Genomic DNA, 13,949 nt, shown 5'->3' on the forward strand with positions numbered 1-13,949 from the left:
ATTTTCAAATGTGGCGCCCAAATGATTTTATCTATTTATTCAGTATAATTTCAGCTGAATTATTCTAAATGAAATTTTAGAAAGTACATAATTTTCAGATGATTTTAATGGCTTCAGCAAATTGTGTTTTCACAAATGTTTGTAATTTGTTGTATGTTATTTCTTGAGTTTTTCTTGTCTCTAGTCCGTTCCTATGGCTTAGTCTAACCAAAGACAGTTTCTATTTGTTTCATAATGACGTTTTAGTAAATTTTTTCGTGAAATTTTTTGTTAAAGTTTATGATTTTGAAGACCTTTGAAATTATTTGGTTTAAAAGATGTCGATTGATTTTTGAATTTCGCCTCATTTTTTCATGTTTTTGTCGACATGTTACCTAGTCTCATTAAGGAAAAATTCAATCTGCTGTATAGTTAGGAAAAAGTAAATTTTTGTGGTCAAGGTTTCTTCTGATTGTAATTTGACGTTGTTACTAGGTGCTTTTAAATTTATAGATTGAGTTTTTGCCGTGAATATTTTGACGCAAGAAGCAAGGAAGCAATGAAGAAAACAGAAAACCTAGAAAACAGAAAACAAGAAAACAGAAAGCCAAGAAAACAGAAAAGCAAGAAAACAGAAATGAAAAAACCAGGACAAGTTTTTGAAAAACGAAGATCGAGAGACCATTTTCTGATGCCTTAGATTAATATTTTTCTGATGTTTTTACTTCTCGGCTTACTTTTGTCGATGCCAGAATATGTGTACATTCATATCTTGCAACGTTTTATTTTTTTTTTTTTTGCAAGTATAGGTCATAAGAATAGGTGCTGGAGGCGGAAAACCATTTTTGAAATAAAAAAGGCTATCTTGTAAGATTCTTGAAAGAAAAAGTGTATCTTGTAAGATTCTTGAAAGAAAAAGTGTATCTTGTAAGATTCTTGAAAGAAAAAGTGTATCTTGTAAGATTCTTGTAAGAAAAAATTTTATCTTGTAAGATTCTTGTAAGAAAAAAGTTTATCTTTTAAGATTTTGCAAGATTTTGGAAAAAATTCTTGCAAGACGATGCATCGTCTTGCAAGATTCTGCCAGAATCTTGCAAGATCTTGCAAGATAAACTTTTTTTCCGACTAGGGTAATAACAAGTCCTGAGATTCTGAGAACCAAATTAAAAACTTTTACTTGAAATTCTTCGTTCATAATTTGATACTGTCCTGTCTCTGCGGCAAATTTTTGGAAGAAAAAAATCTTTATAAAGCAAAATAAAATGTATTAATTAAATATTTATGAAAATTTTGAAGCTGAAGCATTTAAATATCATGTTTTGAGTCACTGTGTAATAATTATACTAAAATTAATAGCAAAGTTTTGGACTTTAATTGTTTTTCTGTTTTTATAGTAAAACCAGCAAAAAGAATAAAATAACAACACCAGTTACTATAATAGCGTGCAACACACAAACTAATCGATCGACTACAATTGCAAAGTACTTCCACTGTTTCGCCATTTCTTCCTGGTTGAACTCATCCCTCTCTGTTTTGGGCCAGTTATAGTCAATTGGGTTGCTGTGAGAGTTGTCAATCATCGCGGTGTCCAACTTAATGTGGTAGGAGAAATCATGTCACGTACAAATTTCTTATTATTTAGTTTTTTTTTTAGTTTTTGAGGTGGATCATTGAGTCGATGGCGAACAACAAGTGTGTTTTAACCGAGGTTAAGGTGCCAGACCCAAGTCAGCTCTGATCAGACCCTTTCGGTTGCACATGAGGAGTATAGTTGTGACCTAATGGTCTCATCAAAATTACAAGATCTGGAAAGTGTTATGCTCTGGGCAATTGCCTTATGGTTGCTCAAAGTTCTGATTAGAGACCAACGTCTGGATCTAATCTTATCAAAAGTTTCCGATCCGTTTGAAAATCTAAAGTCTATGTACAATGGGATCTTCTATTCAATTTTGGTACGTTTGAAGCATATTCTTTTTCATGGAAGCAAAAGAAGATTTGTGAACCAAATCTCAAGAAAGTTATAACTGTTGAAAAGGAACAACAGTGGGCAAAGGGTAGCCCAGGAATATCGTGCCAAAGTAACTATAACTCAAGGGTCTTTTTGAAACACCACCAACACTGGCGTCAGTGAAGCAAGCTGATTAGTTTGCTTCTCTGACGTCCGGCCGCAGCACCACCAACACTACACATTCAAAATTAACTGAAGGCGGAACACCGCACAGTTTTTTTTCTGGTGACCCCCCCCCTAACCAAGCTCGAACGCGCAACCTCAAGGCAAAGGCAAGGGCAAAGGCAAAGACAAAGACCACGAATCATCCCCAAAGACCAAGACCCTAACCCCCCACCGGACAACAAAGACCCCCCAGCAAAGTCAACATTTCAACAACACAATACACAAAGCAGAATACAAACCTCCTGACAGCAATGCCGAACAGAACCATGCAACCACCCGTTTTAAAAGCAAAAATCAGGGTGATGGGGGAGAAAATTGCGAACAACCTGCAAACCATGAGCGAATTGATTGACAGTGGGAACATAAACGCAGCGAAGAATTTTCATGAAAAGGCAGCGGAAACATTTTCGGAGTTCGAGGAAACCAGTTACGAGTTGATTTCACAGCTTGACGAAGATCAGCACGAGGAGTACACCGGAAAAATCACTGACACGTGGAACAACATCGACGACATGAAAATTAAAATTCAGAATCACATTTCGCAAGAAAACACCACAATAAACTTCAACACACAAGACAACAACGAGACAACAGTAACAGCCAACTCGACAGCGGATAAATCAGCAACCAACGACAACATCAACACTAGAGCAATTGGACAACAGCAAACATCCGTTAACAGAAGTTTACACAACGATCAACCAGAAACTAGCAATTCCGCTCAACGTGACAACCTCAAAAGCTTTTGGTATGATAGACTAGCTTACTCAAGCAGCCTAAACGACCAGCAGAATAGAGTTACTGGAATGGGGGACACACAAAAATTCAATCAGTCAACAGAACAACCACAACAGTTGTCAAAACCGTTATCACAACCAGTTCCATTCAATACGCTTTATGTGGAAGCTCATCCAAAGATGGATCTTCAGAAGTTCAACGGTGAACCGAGCAAATGGTCAGATTCGTACAGCCGTTTCAGTTTCATGATTGGAGACACTCAGCTCAGTGATGGACAGAAGATCGCCTATCTACAGGGACTTGTAATTGGAAAAGCCAAAACCACAATTGAAGGATTTGCCTTCAACAGACACCTGTACAAAGATGCAATAAACGAGTTGAAACAGCGGTTTGGGAACCCAAACGTCATCATCAGCAACTTGTTGGAGAAACTCATCAACTACAGACCACCAACAACATCTCTTCCTTGGACAATTGTAAATTTTTCCACATTCATTAACACCATGACAAGGACACTACAAGAACTCAACTTCGAAGCCGATCTCAACAGCACGACAATCTTGAAGCATGCAACCGACAAACTACCTTACAGCGAAGAATTTAAATGGAATCCGTTTGTTTCACGACAAAGAAATCAGCAGCCGACACTTGCAGACTTCAACCAATGGATTAAAAAAATAGCAGAAGCACATGAACGTTCAACGCATCAAGGACGAAGCAATACTAGTCTGAGCACAAACAGTGATAAACATCAACGAAATTTCGACCTATATGGAAACCGACAATTTCATCAACATCCAACTCATTCAAGCAGGGAACAACAGCAGCAACAACAACCAACACAGAACATAAACAACTTTAGCAACAACAACAACAACAACAAGAACCAGTATAACCAGCGGAGCACAACACAAATGTTTCAAGCAACAAGAGGAAGCAACAGCAACAACCAGCTTCTGCCTTGTGTCTTCAACGACGGTAATCATCAGTTATTCCATTGCCCAACGTTTAAAGCAAAGACAGCAGACGAAAGACTACAAACAGTTTATCAGTTGAACCTTCGCATAAATCGTTTGGGAGCGAACCATCAAGCCAACAATTGTCCTTCAATCTCTAATTGCAGGGAGCAAGGATGCGGACAACGACAAAACACTATGTTACACGGTGCCAACAGTAGATACGGACGAACACTGACCTCAATTGTTCTACCAAACTCTCAATCGAACAACTCGAGAGGAAATGGTAACTCAATTGCAGTCATCAGCAACAAAGATACAACCACAACAAAGGACACGACAGCAGCAACTAAAACAACAAATCTTCTCTATGTCATGCCAGTTATTTTACATAACAAGGAGAATAAAGTTCTCACATACGCCTTCATCGACCCAGGAAGCAGCTTGACAATACTTCTCTCGAAGACACAAAATCGTCTTACACAACGTCAACAGAAATTTCGAATTTGGAAGACGACGATCGCTACAACCTCAAACAGATATACATTGTGGAAAACATCAATTTGCCAAAGCTGAGGGAGCACACGGGACCACCTTAGACATGTCAATAGGCCAACTCTGGATAATCTCGAAGTCACAGTATTGATTGGACAGGACAACATTAATCTTATCTAACCAGTCAGAGTGGAACAAGGACCATCATCAGCACCAAGCGCAAGTCTTTTCAAACTTGGTTGGACTATTTCTGGACCTCATACAGTATTGGATGACAGCAAAACACAACATTCAATGCACATACTGCTTTATTTTGCAGCAATTGCCTTGAACAAGACAATGACCTCAACGAAGAAGTTTCTCATTGGTGGAAAGCAGAGACAATTCCATTGGAATCCAAAACCAAGTCTAATGATCCAGAAGTCTTCTTAGCCACCAAGTTACTTAACACAACATGCGTGAGACAAGCAGATGGACGTTATGAAACGGGACTTCTCTGGAAAGACGACAGCAGTTTACCAGACAACCGGTCGCATGCCTTGACTCATTTGAATCATCTTGTCAACAGACTACAGAAGAAACCTGAACAGTACATGAAATACAATGAGGGCATTCAAGCAGACCTGGAAAAAGGTTACATTGCAAAAGTACCTTTCCATAGACAGAAAGATACAGGATGGTACATACCACACTATGGTCTTGTCAGCCCAAACAAACCCGACAAGATACAAAGAATCTGCAATGCCAAAGCACCACAAAGCAGAACAAGCCTCAATGACAAATGGGAATATGCTTGGAATTCTGCTAGGATTCCGACAGGGAGCCATCGCCATCCAGGGAGACATCGAAGCGATGTTTATGCAAATCGGAGTACGACAACAGGACCGACGTTATCTACGATTCTTGTGGAGACAACCCAACAGCTCAGAATTAAAGGTGTACGAATACCAACGACACATCTTTGGAGCCAGGGACTCACCAGCTTGCGCAAATTTTGTTTTGCAACAGACAGCCAAAGACGACATCGAAGATCACCCAAATACTCTAGAGATCATTCAGCGGATATTCTATATGGATGACATGGTTTCATATTTTAGCGACGCCATCACAGCTTTCACCACAGCCAAGGATGTCAAGGATACTCGGAAGAATTTTATATTCAATCTGATAAAATGGTGCAGCAACAGCCGTGGGTTTTCTGAGCAGATGCAAGATGATCTATGCAAACCAGTGGAGGAGCTCTTCAGTAAAGGTTTTCATCAAAGAGTCCTTGGAGTTTACTGGAGCTTAGACGAAGACAAAATAATGTTCAAAGAGAAAGACAGAAGGAACCTAGACAGCAAAACTTGGACCCAACGCAAGTTTCTCTCTTTCGTGTCAAGTTTCTACGATCCTTTGGGAATCATATCGCCATTCCTCATCCGAGCCGAGATTCTACTGCACGTGCTGTGGAAACATGGACGCGAATGGGACAAAGCTATTGGTGGAGACAATGGAAAGACCATCAAAGATTGGGTACATGAAACGGAACAGACAGGTACGGTAGGTGTAAACAGGTTGGTAGGTGGTACAGCACTTGGGGACCCAATGGAACTTCATGTATTCTGCGACGCATCATTGGAAGCAACAGCAGCAGTAGCATACATCAAGACAACCAGGAACCAGGAAACCACAACTCGTTTTCTCATGGGAAGAACAAGAGTGGCACCCTTACGTCAAACAACAATTCCCAGACTAGAACTGCAAGCAGCACTTTACGCGGCAAGATTGAAGAAAACAATTGAAGATGAAATGGATTTCAAGTTTGACAAAATCTTTCTGTGGAGTGACAGCACGACCGTTCTCAGTTGGATAAAGAACTTCAAATTGAAACACAAGATGTACATCGGAAACCGAATGGCCGAAATAAGGGATCTCACAAACACCAATCAGTAGAACTACGTCAACACCAAGGACAACCCAGCACATCAAGGAACGAGGGGACTAACAGCAACAGAAATGACAGAAAAATCTCTTTGGTTACAGGGACCACAGTTTCTTCTGTCTTCTAGCGACAACTCGACAACAGACGAACAACAACTAGAAACTGTTTTCTTGAACAGCGCAGAACAGAAACCTCAGGGGACACGACGACAGCCAATTGACAAAGACCTAATTGATGCCAACATGTTTAGCCAGTGGTTGAAACTAAGAGCCGTCATCATCAAAATGAAAAACCTCCGAAACAAAACGAGAACACGGGACCAGCAGATCATAGATGCAGAGAAATTTCTTTTCCGTCTATCTCAGCAACAATCATTCGACGAGGACATAAATCAACTAGCACACAACAAGCCAATTCAAAAACGGAGTAGATTGATTCAGTTGACACCTTCAATAGACGAAGATGGTATCCTTCGATCAAATAGCATACTAGCCAACGCACCAGTTTCAACAGCAACAAAGAAGCCAATAATCTTAGACGGTAGGAACAGGATTATTCGTCTTTTTCTGGAACTGCAACACAACATCAATGGTCATGTTGGAGTTGAAGAGCAAACACACATCATTCAGTTGAACTTTTGGGTTCTTCAATGCAAAACAGTAATGAATAAGATCTCGAACAGATGCTACGAATGCAGACGACAGAGACAACTCAACAGCCAGCCTCAGATGTCAGATCTTCCGAGCTACCGATTCTCAGTCAAACCTGTAGCCTTCAAAGAAACCGGAGTAGACTTTTTTGGGCCATTCGGAATATACAGCCAGATCAACACAGCCATGAAAGTATACTTTTGCTTATTCACCTGTCTGACGATACGAGCCGTTCATATCGAAGTGACCAGGAACTTGCAAAAAGAATCGTGCATAATGGCATTCCCACAATTCTTCAGCCGACGAGGACTAGCGGAAAGAATTCACAGCGACAAAACTTTATATTTCACCAGTACAGCAAAGAGCTTCGAAGTAAGCAGCTTCACAACTACAGAGATACAGAAATATGCGGAATCGAAAAATTTGCATGGAAATTTATTCCACCAGGAGCACAACATTTTGGCGGAACATGGGAACGCCTCATTGGGATGAGAAAACGCCTGTTCCTCAATATCGCCGGATCTAGGAAACTCCAGGAAGACAGTTTCTCAACCCTCATTCGCCAAGTGGAAGCTCTACTCAACAGCACAGCTCTAACATGAGTCAGCAGTGACATTCGCGATGTGGAAAGTCTGACACCAGGACATTTTTTGACAGGAATGACATCGGGACTGCCATCAGACACTACAATTAGCAGCAACGACAGAGGAGCAGGAAAATTACGGAACAAAGTCAACAGTATCATGAACGGGTTTTGGACACGCCTTTTAAAGGAATATCTCCCAACACTCAGACAACGTCAAAAATGGCATTCAACGGTTGACGGAATAGAAGTAGGGGACATTGTATGGATACTAGAAAACAACACACCCAGGGGTATTTGGCCGGTAGGTAGGGTACAGAAGGTAAATAAAGGTAAGGATAATGTGGTAAGGTCTTGCCTGGTTAAGACAACAAAAGGGGATTCTGTTAAACCAGCTATTAAACCTATTTTTATTAGCGACAAATCACCATAAAGACTATCAATATTAAATGGGGAACAATAATTCAAACACAATTTGAAGCAAACTTGATATCAGTTTTGGGATTAGGGTAAAGTGAAAGATGAAAATTTTAAAGTTCAATTCAATGAATTAGCAATTCAATGGGACTATTAGGTATTATTCAGGTACAATTAGGTATTTCAATAAGTAACTCACAAGGCAACTCAAATTAATAAAGCTTATCGTACATTAGATAAATACATTCAAACGGGAAAGTTTAGTTAGGTAGGTTTAACAGGAAATCAAAATCTGGATGGACATTAGCTTGGTTTTGGAATTCAAATGCACAATTATTAGCTTATTGCAAAACAGCAGAGAGTTGAACCGACAGGATAAAATCAGGTTGAATAGTTATATGACACTAAACAGCTTAGGTAAAACCAGACATCAGCGGTAAAAATTATTACAAAACATTTGGTATTCCGACAAACTCTAATTTGGGAAAAACAGGTAAACGTAGGCAATAGGTGCAAGGTAGTGGTAGGTTTAGGTAGGTAGGGAACACGGGGAGCATCAGTTTTTCAATTTTCAAGAAGCAGACCAGCAACAACAACATTTCCGGAAATTGTTCAGTATTTGACAATCGCCAATCAGCCAATACAGAAGTCGATTTAAAACAACTACAAATGTACACAGTTAAACGCAATCAGCACAAAAAGCAATTCAACTTTCCAGCATACCACTTTCATATAACACTACAAGCAGCACGTTGACAACTAGTACACAGCAACAATCTACAGACAACACCGACGGAAGACATCAGCAGAAATTTAACTACAACAACAAACACTTCAGCAAGAATTACTTCAGCAGAAGCAGCAGCATTTTTTGAACAGCAGTAAGCATATTCTTCAACAGTGGACATCATCAAAGTCAGTTCAGACAGATTTGTAGATATGGACGAGTCCATAACTTCAAGATCAGCGTTTTATTGAGGACACAACTCAATACAACATTTCAACATAATCATCAGCAGATGAAGTAAGAAATACAGTTCAGCTACACAAAAGACACAACAGAGCAAAAGAGAACACGACGAGACGACAAAGAGCAACTTCAAACAGACTTCAACAACAACAACAGATCGACTACAAACTTTCTAATTTTTGGTGGCCAAAAATGGGGGCCCAGTGTACCAGGTGAGGCACGTGCTAAAAACTGTAACTTCAGAAACAACAAGTCATAATGTTGATTATATAGATATAATCAACATTATGACTTGTTGTTTCTGAAGTTACAGTTTTTAGCACGTGCCTCTCCTGGTACAAATCTTATCAAAAGTTTCCGATCCGTTTGAATATCTAGAGTCTATGTACAATGGGGTCTTTTATTCAATTTTGGTATATTTGAAGCATATTCTTGATCCGATTAAAAATACTATTATTGATAGCATATTCGCTTTTTTATCAACAAAGACAGTGCAATAGATAATTTCTTTCCTAGACAATTCAGAACAAAAACCTTTAAGGTTATAAAATTTTTCTACACTGGGGATGTTCAAATTGTGGTTTAATAAAACAATTATTCACAAAAATATAAATAAACCATTTTTGGAGGAAAAATTCGTTTTGTAGCAAACAAAATAGTTGAATGGATCAGATTTTTTTCCTGGCTAAGTAAGACTTTTTTTGTTGATTTAGACTCTTCTCACACTTGTAATTGCCAACAAAAATTTGGTTTGGCATAAGCAAATCCTGGATGGTATTCAAAATTTTTAACTTTGAAAACGTTAAGTCGCTTATTAGTTAAAGAAATCATTGAAAAAACTAGAGTGATTGTTTGTGAGTGTGGTTGTTTGTGTTTGCTTGTCAGTTTGTGTTTTTGTGGGTGTGGATGCGTGTGTGGGTGTGGGTGTGGGGGGGGGGGTGGATTGCTTATATATGTGTGTGTGAGCTGATTGTCTTTGTACTTGAGTTTCTCTGTGTGTGTGTGTGAGTTTATTGCGTGGGTATGTGTTGTGTTTACGAGCGTTAAGTCGTTTCTTGCAAAAAAACCAATAATGATTTGATTACATCTCCAATATATAGAATCAATATTTTCAGCGCATTTTATAACCTCTGAAACACTTCTAATTTGAAATACATCAAATTTTTAAAACTCATTCCATACATAGATCCCAAATTTCAAACTGTTGGTGAATTTGTGAAAGCTTGGGAGCTTGCCAGAAAATTTTGGGAAGCTGTTTGTTTGCTAAGTCAGGAAAGCGTGCAAATAGTGAACCACAGGGGCTGAAAGCACTGAAGACCCTAATTTTGGGTAAAATTTGAGATGAATGATTGCTGGAAAACGCAGGAAAAGTGCTGAATTTATAATAAAATGGGAAGAGTATTCGCGACAGTGCGAGAGTAATCAAGAAATGTGTCGATCTCAGGTAATATAGGCACTGAAATATGGTGCAAATTTTTTTAGCGGATTGGTTTCCATCAATAATCCGCTTGTCGTAATGACAAGAGCTGAAATTATGTAAAAAATGCGTTGAACATGAAGCGATGAACATCCTTTTCAATGGTTGTCAGCGCACTTTTTGACTTAAATTATGGAAAACTTCTCGACCAATTTTTGAAAAAATTTTCTTCCATGCGGTGCGTTGGTGTGTGTATGTGTGTGTGTGTATGTGTGTGTGTGTGTGTGTGTGTGTGTGTGTGTGTGTGTATGTGTGTGTGTGTGCGTGTGTGTGTGTGTGTGTTTGTTTGTTTGTTTGCTTGTGTGTTTGTTTTTGCGTGTGTGAAGGCTTCTGTGCGTGTGCATAAAATTTCAATTTGCGTGTTCTTCTAAAATCATTTGCTGAATATTTGTAAGAAATGCGTTAAACTTTCAACAGATCGAGTCATCAATTTTTGCGGCTAACAATTTTAAAACCATTATCAGCGAATTTCTCACTTTCTGGAAAAATTCCAGAGTGTTTTTTATAACCCCCAGTTACAAATTATATGTTGTAATATAGCACGTTACTATGTAAGAAAATAGCACGTACGCCTGGGGGTCATAAAAGATTTATGCTCACTAAGCTGGGGGAGGGGGGGGGGGGGGAATAGATCCGAAATTTTAATAGTGATTATGGACATGATCTCTTTTGGATGTTGCGCCAGAGCTGTCCGACAAGAGTTGCTTCGCTTCCAGTGCTTTCCTGCCAATTGTGTTTTTGATGGACTGGTACGGTTTCAGTCCTATCAATTGTAACCTTCTGCTTTTAATCATGCTCAACATACGAGAGTACACTTTGCATCTTGACCATTGTACGTGGATATTCACAACTAAAAGCACAATATAAATCTAGGAAAACCAAAATTATTTTGATTTTCAAACCGTATTTTTCAATTAATTTTTTTATGCCTGAATATTGAAACTTTATATCGGTTCAGAACTAAAAATTCACCACTGATGCTAATAGTTGTAACGTCACTCCGAGTAGTTTTTCTTTTTCAGTTTTGGATCCTTTCCATTTCTGTTCTGCCCCCCCCCCCCCCCCAAGTTTGGATGTTGCATTTTATTTGCAGTCACCAACCGCGCCCGCTTTTTTTTATCATATATTGATATAATGATGTACTGTGTAGTTGCACGTAGTAAGTAGCTGGGGGGGGGGGGGGGGGGGGCACATAACGAACGCGAGAGGGGGGCAAAGGATTCTAATGTTTCTTTAACCTATGTATGTGAACAATCATTTGATTCTTTTTCACACTGATAGTGGTCGGACAATCTAATATAGTTGTTCCGAGCCACTTTAGTGGGGGGGGGGGGGGGGGGGGGGGGGAGGAACTATATCTAATGTGTTTGATTTTTTTTGTTCAGTCAATTTTCGCCGATCGATATATCCCGGGCCGAGGATTTTGCCGAAAAATAACCGGGAAAAGAGTGTAAAGAGTGTAAAAATAATATTTTTTACACCGTTAGTGCCTCCCCCCCCCCCTTATTCATCGGGGGAAAGTTACGGAAAATGTGAACAAAATCAAATGAAATAGTCTACTATTCAGAACACTTTAAGCCTCGATATATCCCCCCCCCCCCGGAGAAAACGAACGTACAAAAACGGGCCTGGACAGTCTTTTCAATGATGCCACTCACAACTCTCAACTTGAGAGTTGTGAGTGGCATCATTGAAAAGACTGTCCAGGCCCGTTTTTGTACGTTCGTTTTCTCCGGGGGGGGGATATATCGAGGCTTAAAGTGTTCTGAATAGTAGACTATTTCATTTGATTTTGTTCACATTTTCCGTAACTTTCCCCCAAATTTTTGTTAAATTTGCTACAATTTGTTACAATTGTCAACAATAATTTTGATGGTTTTAACTCTAAAGATGGAGGACGGTTGTTGAATGGTTTGATGCGAGTTTTTTTTCTGCTACATTTTTAAAAATTCAGACTTCCTCATTAAAAATGTTGCCAAATATTTGTGCCACAACTTATTTTTCCTGAATACAATGAATTTTTGGAATTTAAATCAGATACTTATTATACGTAAGTTTTATAGATTTAGTGTTATCAGACCAAAAATAATAATAATACAAAACGACAAATAATTGATTGCCTTAACTGTTCGTTTTGGTTTTTAAACGCAATTTTACCAAAACAAAGAAATCAGAAAAATGAAACAATTGAAGTTTTTAATAAGTTTGGCAGATATGCGTTACTATGTCAAACAATAAATAATGGAGATAAAACTGAAATTGGTCAAAGGTTTTGTAAAACCACAATAACATCGATATAATAACTGTTTATAAATTTTCCAGAAACATTTTTGAAGTGTATATATATATATATATATATATATATATATATATATATATATATATATATATATTTAGTTTTTAGCTAATATTATTTTGGTGAGTCAGACAAAAGAGCGTTTTAAAAAGGCTCACACTTTTTAAAACGCTCTTTTGAATTGCTATGAACTGAATAACAACTATCAGATAAATGTAACTTGATATCGAATTGTAACCGATGTAAATTATAGACAACATTATTTTTTATAGGAAAGTTACTCCGCACATGAATTCCCTGGGGCGCGTAACCTTCACATTAACCAAATAAGTGAAAATTCTGAATTTGTTCAGTGATCTCAGATAACAAAAAAATAACATTTTAACATCAAGTAATGGTGTTAAAATGGTTAGAACAATAGTCAAAAGTTCGATACACAATAATACCCGTTTCGAAAAAATCAGAACAATTTACCAAAGCCAGAAACAAGTTCCTTTGACAGGCCTTTTAATGACGTAACTGACTTGAGACACATACGTGCCCCTCACCCCCCCCCCCCCCACCCCCACACACACATACACACGCAAAATTCCACCATGCTAACTCCAGCGAAGTGAAGCATAATATCGAGAAGAGAATCCAGTCGTCGAAAAAATTGTTCTTGCTATGAAAAATGTTAATCTATCTTACTGAATATTGCCAACAGACATGAAATTCCCATGTGAAAGGTGACAATGACTACAAAGTAGGCCATCACAGGGAGACTTCTGGAGCTGGCAGGGAATATGTTAGCCAGGGTTCCAAAAGAGACCACCTGGGCTAGAAACAGGGTCACAGCACACGAGACCTAAAACAAACAGCAAATTGTGATCTGAATTTGGAAGGGTTCTGATGTAATATTCTACTTAACCAACCTTCATTAAACGGCGCTTAATCAATCTGCAATGATTAAGATTTTTTTCTGGATAGAATATAGCAACCAGAATCTGAAAATTTGACCGCGTTTAATCGCTAGATGTTGCTTGTAATTTCTAATTTTACCATTTTTAGGCTATCATGAACCATTTTTAGGGTATAAGCAAGAATTAGTTTGTTCAAACATTCTAGCAAAATGGCGAAACAAATCGATTAACTGACGTTTACAAAATGTTCTTTACCTGGGTCAAAAAATTTTCTAAAATTTATGTAAGAATTTTGCTGAAAAACGCTGAAATTTCGAAAAATTCAGCGCAAAAACCTCAAATAACAATGCGCTGAAATGTACTGAGATTTGATCTCTGAAATCGTTTGC

The 13,949-nt window shown here is 38.4% G+C and overlaps 1 protein-coding gene across 1 annotated transcript in view; it reads right to left on the minus strand.

The window, feature by feature from the left end:
* Window positions 1-1,321: 1,321 nt before the first annotated feature.
* Window positions 1,322-13,949, minus strand: part of LOC142346019 (neuronal acetylcholine receptor subunit beta-3-like) — a 20,388-nt gene continuing 7,760 nt past the window's right edge. The window contains exons 3-5 of the mRNA XM_075398498.1: window positions 13,349-13,505; window positions 11,022-11,212; window positions 1,322-1,571 (exon numbers count right to left, since the gene is read on the minus strand). Coding sequence (XP_075254613.1) covers window positions 1,368-1,571; window positions 11,022-11,212; window positions 13,349-13,505 — 552 coding nt within the window. The 3' untranslated portion in view covers window positions 1,322-1,367. The remainder of the gene's footprint in view (window positions 1,572-11,021; window positions 11,213-13,348; window positions 13,506-13,949) is intronic.

This window comes from Convolutriloba macropyga, chromosome 9, assembly GCF_964194025.1.
Source record: "Convolutriloba macropyga chromosome 9, txConMacr16.3, whole genome shotgun sequence".
In the NCBI taxonomy this organism is placed as follows: domain Eukaryota; kingdom Metazoa; phylum Xenacoelomorpha; order Acoela; family Convolutidae; genus Convolutriloba; species Convolutriloba macropyga.